General features: G+C 40.4%; 1 protein-coding gene across 2 annotated transcripts in view; it reads right to left on the bottom strand.

Moving 5' to 3' along the window:
- Positions 1-2,435: 2,435 nt before the first annotated feature.
- LOC142652379 (uncharacterized) overlaps positions 2,436-13,050 on the bottom strand; it is a 32,087-nt gene continuing 21,472 nt past the window's right edge. For both annotated transcript variants that reach the window (XM_075828011.1, XM_075828012.1), the window contains exons 2-7: positions 5,878-6,043; positions 5,363-5,532; positions 4,862-5,039; positions 4,081-4,115; positions 3,718-3,797; positions 2,436-2,906 (exon numbers count right to left, since the gene is read on the bottom strand). In XM_075828011.1, the coding sequence (XP_075684126.1) occupies positions 2,509-2,906; positions 3,718-3,797; positions 4,081-4,115; positions 4,862-5,039; positions 5,363-5,532; positions 5,878-6,043 (1,027 nt within the window). In that variant the 3' untranslated portion in view covers positions 2,436-2,508. The remainder of the gene's footprint in view (positions 2,907-3,717; positions 3,798-4,080; positions 4,116-4,861; positions 5,040-5,362; positions 5,533-5,877; positions 6,044-13,050) is intronic.

Here is a 13,050-nt window from a genome sequence, read left to right as displayed (position 1 = left end):
AATAGTCAGTCAAGCCAGGGTCAATATGAAGCAGAAGACAAGTAGTAAGCAGCAGCAGCAAGGCCAGGAAACAGACTGAAAAGAATCACAGGCAAAGGAGGAGCAGGAAGTGATGGTATAAATGGACAGAGGGCGGGAGCTAGCTCCGTCTGGCCAGGCTGTGATAGGCTCTCCCACTCCTCAGCCTCCCAGGCTGATTGGTGGAAGAAGGGGTCACTCGACCAGACTTAGGAGCAGGTGCAGAGTGAGTAAAAACGGGCGTCGACACAGAAGCTATGTCTGGCCGATCCTTTACATAGAGAGAAGAGAAGTACTCTTCACCTGAATACGCAACGGCTAATCCGCATCAATTTAAGGCCTGGTTTACACGAGCATGTGCGTTTTGCGCACGCAAATAACGTGGCATTTTGCGTGCGCAAACGGCACTTAACAGCTCCGTGTGTCATAACCATCTGATGCGCCGCTGCGTGCTTTTCGCGCAGCCGCCATCATTATGACACTCCGTTTGGATGTTTGTAAACAGAAAAGCATGTGGTGCTTTTCTGTTTTCATTCATACTTTTTACTGCTGTTGCGCGAATCACGCTTGTCCCACGGAAGTGCTTCCGTGTGACATGCGTGGTTTTCACGCACCCATTTACATCAATGGGTGCGTGATGCGCGAACAACGCACAAATATAGGACAAGTCGTGCGTTTTTTGCAGCGGACTCACGCTGCGCAAAACTCACGGACTGTCTGCACTGCCCCATAGACTAACATAGGTCTGTACAACACGCGTGAAAATCACGCGCGTTGCACGGACGTAATATACGTTCGTGTAAACAAGCCCTTATGCACAGTTTAGGCAAAGCCGCAACAAAATCTGCAACACAGATTATGTGCGGCTTTGATGCGGACAGTGTCTGTAGAAAGACGTCTGGTCATACCCTTAAAATAGACTAAAGCAGCAAGTCTTCTAACATTCTCAATCCTTGTCTGAAATCTCAATTAAGCATGAGCTGCGCAAATCTTATATTTGTATTGACTGCCTATACCGACATGTGGACCTGCTTTATTTTTTATTTTCCTGCGTTTAGGGTACTATTGCAAATTTTAACTACACAGACTTTGTTTATTCCAAAAGTTATTTTTTTTTACATTTTTAAATTTTCTTCTTTCAAATACAAAATTCTTTCAATAATTTTCATCTATAAAATTGCTTCGCACTGAAAAAAATTACATTCCCCCCCCTACGATAAAAATAGAGCAAAAAAATAAATAAATATATATATATTTTTTTATTATTTTATTTTCCTGCTTTCAACCAAACAGTTTTTTAACATCTGGGGACACCTCATTACACCATCTTCCCCATTGCTGAGAACATTTTCTAGTTGCCTTCATGTTTTTACATGTAATACCTTTAAGATGGATGTATCTCAGGACCGCTACCTTCATTCTGGGGCTCATTGGAGATCCATTGTTCCAGTATCATTTTTCTAGCAATATATAAACTACACCCTAGAGATCTTTTTGGGGAATTATTTAGAGTTGTCCCAAGACTACATCAAAGTATACATGTAATTGGACTGCAATCTATCTCAACGTTATAAATTCTATTCAAAACTTCTATAACCCTGTTCCAGTATCTTATTAACTTTGGACAATTCCACAACAAGTGGATCAAATCTCCCTGCAAGCCCTAACATCTTGTACAACTATCCGTCTCTCGATAACCCATTGAATATTCCAAAGTTAACTACTTGTTTGAGATGGATTGGTCAAATCCTTTGTTAGAAAAGCACACAAAACAGTTCTTTGAGACGAGGTTATGTTTTATTGATAGAGAGAATATAGAAATGATAGCTGTTTGTACTGCTATTTCTCTTTCATGAAACCCTTTTTTAAAGATGTTACTTTTTGCACACATGGTGCGGGTCGGTGCGGGAAGTTCTGATATTTGCAAAGAACTTTTGATTGTTTTTCCTGCTTTGCACTTTTGAATTGTAAACATTAGGTTTTTTGAGATTCTGTTAGGAAAGTTTTATTTAAAATGTATGCTTATTTGATGCAATGAAATGAAATATACACTGAGCTATGCAGAACTTCTCAGGAAATGATTTTTCTGATAAAGTGTTAAATATGCTTTGCTTTCAAGTTTGGGGCAGTTGGATTTCTCAATAGAGACAGATGGACTTTAAGGAAGTTCAACTTTATCCCAGTTTCAGTTGTTAGTGTCAAAATATGCTATATGAAGCAAAACTGCATTAGACTAGTATTTTGTGTAAGATACTCACTGTCATGTGCAAAATGTCACCTGGTTGTGGTTAAAGCCTATATAAACGTGTGCTTATGTGATGAAGCTCAGACAACTGCTGATCTGCCATTTGTCTCCTTGCCGCAAGAATAAAAGAAGCACTTATTCAGATGAATCATTGAATTTTTATTGATAAGAATGGAAAATTCTCCTAACAGATTCCTGAAAGCGGATGGAAGGGTCTGATTTTGTAACCCTCTGATAAAGCAGAATTATAGGCTGATCATTTCCCACCAGCCAGATAGTCTCCAAGTTGTTGTATAATCATTGTCATATGTTAACCCGAGATTTGAGCGTGGTCTCACAATCTGTCCATTCTGCACTTCTATGATCCTCTCTCTCAGGTCCTGCTCCTCAGATCTTAATAAGTTGATGTTTTCCTTAGGATCTTCTACCTCTTTCAGGACTAGCTCTGTAAGGTCATCCTGCACGGTGGGCTCTGGGTCTGAGCTCTCTGGTTGAGATGATGAAGAAGAGGAGGGTTCTTTAATGTTTTCTGGTCTTTCTTTGCTCTCTCTACTTTTTTCTTGAGTGACTTTCTTTCCAGAGATTTTAGATTTAGCAACTTTCCACCAATATCTGACATCATCACTCATTCTTAGCCAGCCCCCTAAAACAAAATAACACAATTATAAAGCCGCAACACAAAGTACCTGCAATACCTTTATATACCTACAATATATAAACTATGCCTCGTTCACACTTTGCAGTGTTGGTTAATTTTTTGTGCAGTGAATGGATAGTTATGACTACCCATTTACACAACTGTTTGTGAATGCTGTGGTTTTGAGTGCCTATTGCATTTTTAACCTCATCATGCCTAAATCCTGGAATTTTTGTACACACAGGTTACGTGTATGGTGGGGTGCGGTGTACATCACTATCGCTGAGTGAGGACGAGCTCCAGTAATATTCTAGTAAATATTGTGGGCCGCCCAGAAGGATACAGGAATAATGTATATAAACAATTGTAGGTAGGAACAGCTGACTTTGTTTATGGCGACCAATCAAATTTAAGTTTCCATTGTACTATTGAAGGTTAAAATATGAAAGCAGAGATATGATTGGTTTCCATGAGCGGCAGCATTGTATTTTTCCTCTAAATTAGATTTAGACCCCCTGTGTATTCTTCTGAAGAGAACGGCGTATTCAGCGATGCACATTTAAGATTTATTAGGGCATATGGACATAATAGAGGGGGACCCCTTAATCAGTAACCCCCTTTATTACCCGGGTTGTGTAAAGTAATCAGGTTCCGATACTAAACTCCTGCATATTACTTCCTCTTGTAGCACCTTCTGTTCACATGACATTCACATAGGAAGCAGCGTCTCATCCAGGAGAAGACGGAATAACTGCAGTCACACTTTCTATAAGAGCTTGATGTACAGACACCATACACACTATAAAAGACGACTTACTTCTCTTTATATTCTCCTCTTCTATCCAGCATTCAGGATCGATATTACGGATCTTTTCATTGAATTTCCAATCCATTGACCTGTGAAGTGCAAAAAAGGAAAAATGAAAAGATATGTGAATTATTGCATGTTATAGAACAACTTCTGGAGACACAGTCCTTTCTTTTACTGAATTTTATGTTACCCTATTTCTCATACTTGGGGTTTAAATTTATACTATGTTTTAATTAAAAAAATGGTACCTTGTCCTGACTCAGCCTCTAGGGCCTCATTTATTAATATAACCTGTGGGGTCTACATGTCCCAGCACAAAACGTAAAAAAGACATAAAATAAAATGATGAGAGTGAAATAAATAACATACCTTGTATCTGCAAATAATATGTCATCAAGATGAAACTGTGAAAGACAATGAATAAAGACGTTAGTTCCTATTTGTGACATACAAGGAACCCCACAATCCGGCATCTCTAGATTGTAAGCGCTAACGGGCAGGGGCCGCTCATTTGTCCCGTGGAATATATTATACCTGCTGTAGAAATGAAGGTTATTACTATTACTATTATTATTAAGGCTGGGTTCACACACCCTATTTACGGACGTTAATCGGGCGTTTTAGCCCCGAATTACGTCCGAAAATACGGTTCCAAAGCATCGGCACACATCTGCCCATTCATTTGAATGGGTTTTACGATGTTCTGTGCCGACGGTCATTTTATTTACTCGCGCCGCTGTCAAAAGACGGCGTGTAAAAAAGACGCCCGCGTCAAAGAAGTGCCTGTCACTTCTTGAGATGTAATTGGAGACATTTTCCATTGACACAATGGAAAAACAGCTCCAATTACGTCCGCGAAAAGCGCCTGCACTTGCCATTACGTCTGAAATTGCGGAGCTGTTTTCTCCTGAAAACAGCTCTGTGATTTCAGCCGTTACGGACGTGTACGTGTGAACATACCCTAATAAAGCATGAGCGGCTGAGCTGCAGGAAACATTATGTCAAAGATACAGGAGAAGGCCTTCAATCTCCATTAGACTTCACCAGAACGTCCTACTACAAGTCTCTTTGTTCTGTGCCATCAATTTCTCCTTTTCCATCACTAAACCTACAAAACCCCAGTAATTCAGTGGATAAAATCGTGACTCACAGGTTCCTGCTGGTTGATGTGATGGATTATATATTCCCACTGAAGGAAGGTTTTGTCACGTTCTTCTTTTGGGGAATGAACGTGAAATAAATGTTCTCCTTCAGTTTCCACAGACACAATTTGATATAATTGGTGGAGCTGTTTTGTGGCCATCTTGATTTTGGACACCGGCCACATCCTGCAGGAAATGAAGAAGACAGAGAATAAGATTTAGCGGAGAATCATTGTTGGAACAATTTCTCTATATTATAAGTTATAATTCTTACTACATTATAGTTCATATTATTATTATCAGCCTTTATTTAGACAGCACCACATATTACACAGCTCATTATGGGGGAGGGGGCTGTTATAACACAAAGTATATTGAGATTTATAGTAGATAAGACTTGTGGCAATATACCATATGATGCATTACTGCAAAATTAGTGAGGTTTTCTATGGTAATGTGATCAGTTTAGTGGACATATGGAAGGATATATAATTCCCATGATCCCTTACCTTCTAGGCATGAATTCATCCATTAGAGGGTTGTAATCTATCCATAGGAGTTCCTCCGCCAGAAATGAATCCTGCTGCCTTGATATTACAGCCAGCACTGTTATTAGAGGCGCTCTCCTAAACTCGATAATTTTCTCCCTCTTTCGTCCGATCTTCTCTTTTTTAATCAGCTGCGTAAGTAAATGGAGACAGAATTACACTCTGGGAGTATACACTTGTTTCATATATAGCCTTCCCTATCCTAACCTCTGTATACAGATACTAGTCACCACTGCTGTATACAGAGGACAGTGCTGTACAATGTACTGGACAGATCTACAACTTCTCTCACAGCAGAGCTTCATTCTCAGCCCAACCTGGAGATCAGACAGAACATATGGAAGATGTATGACCAATATTACTCTGAATATATTCACTGATAACATTCATAAAGCATCTATGAAAATAACACTCGTCCATATACAATCATCTCTTCATATACAACCTGCTGGTCAGATACATAGAACTGAAATTACCTCAGAGAAGATTCCATGGACGATCTGGGATGTTTTCAGGAAGACCAGTTCTCCAGATAATCTCTCCTTAAAGTCAGGGACATCGGTGATCACTGGGTTTATAAGATGGTCACTGAACTGTCTGCCTTCCCTTTGGAGGCGTTCTTCCGATTCGTCATCGGCGGCCCTAAAAGTTGAATAAATAATTAGGAAAATGAGAACATTGAATGACTGGATCATTATTGTACATGCAGCATTAGCAGTGACTTTAAAGAGAAAGCTGAATGTATTCTGTATACTGCATCTACTATACATGGAAAAAATACAATAAATAAACAATGTCTCCTCTGACAGATCCCATTTATTCCATCAGGATGAAAACAAATGGTAAGTACATTAGTTGGAATCAGTGTGCACATATTCTGTATGGATGTCTTATAGGATCCAGGAACTTGGCAGACAGAACTATAAAGTATAATGTCGTCTCTGTTTTTGCTAGAAGCAACCATTGAGGACCATCATAACAACTTAACCCTTTCAAGACCGAGCTCATTTTGACCTTCATGACCAGCCCCATTTTCTCAAATCTGACATGTGTCTCTTTATGTGGTAATAAGGGGGGATTCACACGAGCGTGTATTGGGTCCGTGCGGGCCGCGTGGTTTTCACGCGCCACGCACAGACCAATACAAGTCTATGGGGCAGTACAGACAGTCCGTGCTTTTTGCGCAGCGTTTGTCAGCTGCGCAAAAAGCGCGACATGCTCAATATCTCCGCGTATTTCGCGCATCACGCACCCATTGAAGTCAATGGGTGCGTGAAAACCACGCTGGTCGCATGGAAGCACTTCCGTGCGAACCGACTGAAACAGCGCACCAGCTGTCAAAAGGATGAATGTAAACAGAAAAGCACCACGTGCTTTTCTGTTTCCAAACATCCAAATGGAGTGTCTTTGAGATGAGCGAACCCGGACAATCGAACCGAACTTCACCGGGTTCGGCCGAACTCGTTTTGGCCGAACCCGGCAAAAAAAATTCCGGTACGCGACGTCAGGAGATAGTCACTGTCCAGGGTGCTGAAAGAGTTAATTATGATTTTTCTCATTTTAAATGTATCTGCTTGTAAAACAGATAGTAATACCACACAAAATAGTTACTATTTTATATATTCCATATGTCTACTTTATATTTGCATTGTTTTTTGAACATTATTTTATTTTTCTAGGACGTTACAACGTTTAGAACTTTAGCAGCAATTTCTCACGTTTTCAAGAAAATTTCAAAAGGCTATTTTTACAGGGACCAGTTCAGTTCTGAAGTGGCTTTGAGGGCCTTATGTACTAGATAGACCCCATAAATCACCCCATATTAAAAACTGCACCCCTCAAAGTATTCAAAATAGCATTCAGAAAGTTTCTTAACCCATTAGGCACTTCACAGGAATTAAAGCAAAGTAGAGGTGAAATTTACAAATTTACAAATTCATTTGTAATACATTTTTTTCTGTAACACAGAAGGTTTTACCCGAGAAATGCAACTCAATATTTATTGCCCAGATTCTGCAGATTTTAGAAATATCCCACATGTGGCTCTCGTGTGATAATGGACTGAAATACCGGCCTCAGAAGCAAAGGTGCACCTAGTGGATTTTGGGGCCTCCTTTTTTTAGAATATATTTTAGGCACCATGTCAGGTTTGAAGAGGTCTTGTGGTGCCAAAACAGTGGAAATCGCCCAAAAGTGAGACGGTTTTGGAAACTACACACCTCAAGGAATTTATCTAGGGGTATAGTTAGCATCTTGACCCCACAGGTATTTTGCTATATTTATTGAAGTTTGTCTGTGAAAGTGAAAATCTACTTTTTTTTCTGAAAAAATATTAAAAAAAATAATATTTGCAAGGAATAAAGATTAAAAAGCACCCCAGAACTTGTAAAGCTACTTCACGCCAATATCCCATATGTGGTACTAAACTGCTGTTTGGACCCACGGCAGAGCTCAGAAGGGAAGGAGCGCCATTTGGATTTTGAAGCGCAGATTTTGCTGGATTGGTTTTCAGTTCCATATCGCGTTTGCAACGCCCTGGAGTAAGCAAAACAGTGGAATCCCCCCAAAACTGACCCCATTTTGAAGACTACACCCCTCAAGGAATTGTTCTAGGGGTATAGTTAGCATTTTGACCCCACAGTTTTTTTGCTGAATTTAGTGGAATTAGGCCGTGAAAATGAAAATCTACTTTTTTCTGAAAAAACATAGAAATTTTTAATTTTCACAATGAATAAAGGAGAAAAATTACCCCAAAATTTGTAAAGCAATTTGTCCTGATTACAGCAATACGCCATATGTGGTAATAAACTGCTGTTTGGACCCACGGCAGGACTCAGGAGGGAAGGAACAATATTTGGCTTTTGGAGCTCAAATTTAGCTGGAATGGTTTTCGGGTGTCATGTCGCATATGCAAAGCCCCTGAGGTACCAAAACAGTGGAAACCTCCCAAAAGTCCCTTTAGGGGACTGGAACGAGCGATCATTAGGTCGCTGGTACAATACACTGCAATACTAATGTATTGCAGTATAATGTCATTATACAGGCTCCTGTAACAGCGCGATCGCTGTTCCTGTCCGTTAGTCCCGGGTGTCAGCTGTAATACACAGCTGACACCTGCAGAATATGGAGCGTGCACAGCGCATGAGCCCGCTCCATAAATAACCCCTCGCACCACGACATGCTATTAAGTCGTGGTGCGCCAAGGCGTTAATGCGCAGCGGATGGTGCAAAGTGAAAATTTAAATTTTCCACTGATATGCCATTTTAATGTACAATATATTGTGCCCAGTTTGTGCCACTGAAGACAAATACCTCATACAATGTTGAGCGGGTTCTCCCAGATATAAAATGTCATATATGTGGACGTAAGCTGGTGTTTGGGCACGCTGTGGGGGGAGGGAACACCATTTGGCTTTTGGAGCGCAGATTTTGCTTGGTAACTGTTCTGTTTGGGGTTTTGCTGGTATTTCAGTTTATGATGTGGGGGTATATGTAATCTGTGCGGAGTACATCAGGGCATAATAAGAGGGTATAATAATGGGGTACATAAATAATAATTCGCAGATATGTAGCCGGTGTCGCACTGATAAATGGTGCCCAATCTTATCCGCTTTTGGAACACTCTGCACATTTTGCATCGCCATATTCTGAGAGCCAGAACTTTTTTATTTTTTCTCCAACGGAGCCGTGTGAGGGCTTATTTGTTGCGGGACAATCTGTACTTTTCATTGGTACCATTTTAGGGTACATGTGATTTTTTTAAATCACATTTTATTAGATTTTTTTGGAAGCAAAGTGACAAAGAAACATTAATTCTGACAATGTTTTTCGTATATTTTTTTTACAGTGTTCACCGTGCGGTATAAATGACATTTTACTTTATTCTGCGGGTCGGTACGATTACGGCGATACCATATGTATATAGGTTTTTTATGTTTTGTGGCGATTGCGCAATAAAATCACTTTGATGAAATTATTTATTTTTTGTGTATTCTGAGAGTCATAATTTTATATTTTTCCGTCAAAAAAGCGGTGTAAGGGCTTGTTTTTTGCGGGACAGGTTGTAGTTTTTATTGGTATTATTTTGGGGTACATGCGACTTTTTGATCACTTTTTATTCTATATTTTGGGAGGGTTGATGACCAAAAAAAAGTGATTCTTGACATTGTTTTTTAATTTATTTTTTTTGCGGTGTTCACCGTGCGGGAAAAATAATATTATAGTTTTATAGTTTGGGTCGTTACGAACGCTGTGATACCAAATATGTGTACTTTTTTTTAACATTTTCATTTTTTTCCTATAATAAAAGACTTATTATAGGGAAAAAAGCATTCTTTTTTTTTGTAACTTTTATAACTTGTTTTTACACTTTTATAAAACTTTTTTATTACTTTATTTTTTACTTTTTACTTGAAGCCTGGCAGCACTGATCGCTGCTATAATACATTACACTACCTAGGTAGTGTAACGTATTATAAACTGTCAGTGTGACGCTGAGAGTCACACTGACAGGAAGCTTATGAGAGCCAGCATCCGGCTGGTTCTCATAGGCTGCTGTGCATGGCAGACCCGGGCGCTGTTATATGGCCCCCGGTTCTGCCTTATAACCGACTGCAGCACCCGCAATCGGTCCCCGGGAAAGTTTGTTGTAGCAACAAACGTTCCACTTTGTTATAGCAACAAACTTTCCAGTTCGTTGCTACAACACACTTTCCCTGCGATCACATGACCGGGACCTGAACTAATCAGGTCCCGATCATATCTCCGGGACCAGAGGCAGGTGATAACAGCGCGATCCGGGTGTCAGCGCTACTCTGAGACACCCGGATCGCGCTTTTAACACCCACCGTGAATTCACGTCGGCACTGCACAGAGCCCAGCAAGTGCCGACGTGAATATACAGTGGGCGGTCGGGAAGCGGTTAAACTGTGTGACTATAGTTTCCCTCCTTATTTCAGGTTCTTTCCACGATTGAGTTGGCTCCGAGAGGAGATTATAGATCTGGACACTGCAGATTCTGCAGCCAACTCAATCGTGCAAGGATTGAAATTAGGAGGCTTGACGACTAAAGTGGATAACATCTGTAGAACCGAATTTGTTGTGTGTATTGTCATGTGTCCCTGTAATCTCTATTACATCAGGAGGACCATCCACCCGATATTCAAGAGATTCAGGCAGCATGTACGATCTATTGGGTACAAGGTAGGGATCTCCTCCTTTTAGTGAACGCATGCTTACATATCATGGAGGTAATCCCAGGGGAATGTGGATTGCGGGCATTTTGTGCATTAAACACGCTTTCACAGGGGGGGAATAGACATAACCTTTTGCTTCAAAAAAGAGGCAGAAATTGATCTTACAGGCGGAAGCCCTCGTTCCATTAGGTCTTATTGATCGCAAAGATCTAAGTGCATTTTTTAAGTTAAAGTATGTTATTCTATTCATCTTATACAGATGTAACTGCGTAGACTCTGTCCAAACATTTGTTGTGTCTTATGTATCACTGTAATGTACGATTTAAAGTTGCCTTGTTTCTATATAACGCCGAGGCCTTTACAAAGTATAAGGGTACACGTGAAACTGCCGTAGGTTAACACTCCACATCCCACTACTGCTTATGCTGAATAAAGTAGAAATCAACATTGCTAAATAGTGAGCACAGTGGTTTTTCTCAACATACAAATACTTGATCTAATGCTGCACCGCAGGGTCTAATGACTAATGTCTAATTTTCATAAAGGGAAGCTCTAACCGTGAAAGTGCAGGTGTCTCTAAGAAAGTGGCCATTCAGTACATAAATATACTGATAGAGATATATATATATATATATATATATATATAATACAACACATTCCTCCATAAATCATATCTAAATAGCAGTATTAGGGTAGTGGGGGTTATTACTCCATGCAAACAGCCCTTACAAGCTTGTCCACCATTAACCCCTTCCCGACATGCGCCGTACATGTACGGCGCTGTTGGGAGGTGCTTCCCGCAAAGCGCCGTAGATGTACGGCGCAGTGATGGTGCGGGCTCAGAAGCAGAGCCGGCACCATCACCGCGGGGTGACAGCTGTATTATACAGCTGGCACCCTCCTGTAACTGCCAGCACCGGAGCTACTCTCCGATCCGGCAGATTAACCCCTCAGATGCTGCGCTCAATAGAGCGCAGCATCTGATAGGTTTTCACCCTACCGGCAACCCAGTGATGCAATCGCTGGGTTGCTGTGGCAATCGGACGCCAGAAAATGGCGTCCGAGTTTGCCTTGTACGGGAGCCGATGAGGACCCGCCTGCGGCGTGTCCTCATAGGCTTGCTGTCAGTGAATAACTGACAGCGCTAATACACTGCACTTCGTATGTAGTGCAGTGTATTAGAGTAGCGATCGGGGCATCAGGCCCTCATGTCCCCTAGTGGGACAAGTCAGAAAAGTAAAAAAAAGATAATAAAAATGTGGTAAAACAATAAAAACACACACATTTCAAATAAAAATAAAGCTAAACTGACTTTTTTCCCATAGTAAGTCTTTTATTATGGGAAAACCCATAAAAAAAAAACAAAACTATACATAATTGGTATCGCCGCGTCCGTAACGACCCAAACTACAAAACTATTATGTAATTTATCCCGCACAGTGAACGCCGTAAAAAAAAACATGAAAAACAACGCCAGAATCTTTGTTTTTAGGTCACATCTCCTTCCAAAAAATGCTATAAAAAGTGATCAAAAAGTCACATTTACTCCAAAATAGTACTAATAAAAACAACAATCCGTCCCGCAAAAAATAAACCCTGACACCGCTTTGTGCACGCAAAAATAAAAAAGTTATGGGTTTTAGAATATGGCGACATAGAAAACAAATGATTTTATAAAAAAAGTGATTTTATTGTGCAAAAGCTGCAATACATAAAAAAAACTATATAAATTTGGTATCGCCGTAATCGTATCGACCCGCAGAATAAAGCTAACATGTAATTTATGGCGCACTGTGGATGCCGATAAAAAAAACAATAAAAAACGATTCCAGAATTGTTTGTTTTTGGTAATTTCCTTTACCAAAAAATGAAATAAAAAGTGATCAAAAAGTCGTATGTGTTCCAAAATGGTACCAATAAAATCTACAGCCCGTCTCGCAAAAAACAAGCCTGCACACCGCTCAATCAACTGAAAAACAAAAAAGTTACGGCACTAGTAATGCGGTGATGAAAAAACATCTGAATGTGCAGGCCGGAGGGGAACATTCCTTCAGTTTCAGGGCCCTAGTATTTAGGAACTAGGAAAAGGAAGGGACATAGCACATCCGCTGGAAGCGAGGGCGCCCGTATTATACCAGCGGAAAACTTTCCCAGCAATATTTCCCAAACAACGAAGGAGAAAAAGTCCCCAAAAGGTGCAGAGCGTTACAAAAGGGGGATAAGAAAGAAAACCGTTTATCAGTGTTACACTGGCCTGTGCATAACGGATCGCTTCACAGCGTAACACACATCTATGGAGAATTGTATTATTTACCCCATTATTATACCCTCTTATTATGCCCTGATGTTCTCCGCACAGATTACATATATCCTGATGTTCTCCGCACAGATTACATATATCCTGATGTTCTCCGCACAGATTACACATGCCCCCACATTATAAACAGAAATACC

Source organism: Rhinoderma darwinii, chromosome 5 (assembly GCF_050947455.1).
Source record: "Rhinoderma darwinii isolate aRhiDar2 chromosome 5, aRhiDar2.hap1, whole genome shotgun sequence".
NCBI classification, from domain to species: domain Eukaryota; kingdom Metazoa; phylum Chordata; class Amphibia; order Anura; family Rhinodermatidae; genus Rhinoderma; species Rhinoderma darwinii.
The sequence above is the reverse complement of the archived record's forward strand: the minus strand, read 5'-3'. Positions and strand labels throughout refer to the sequence as shown.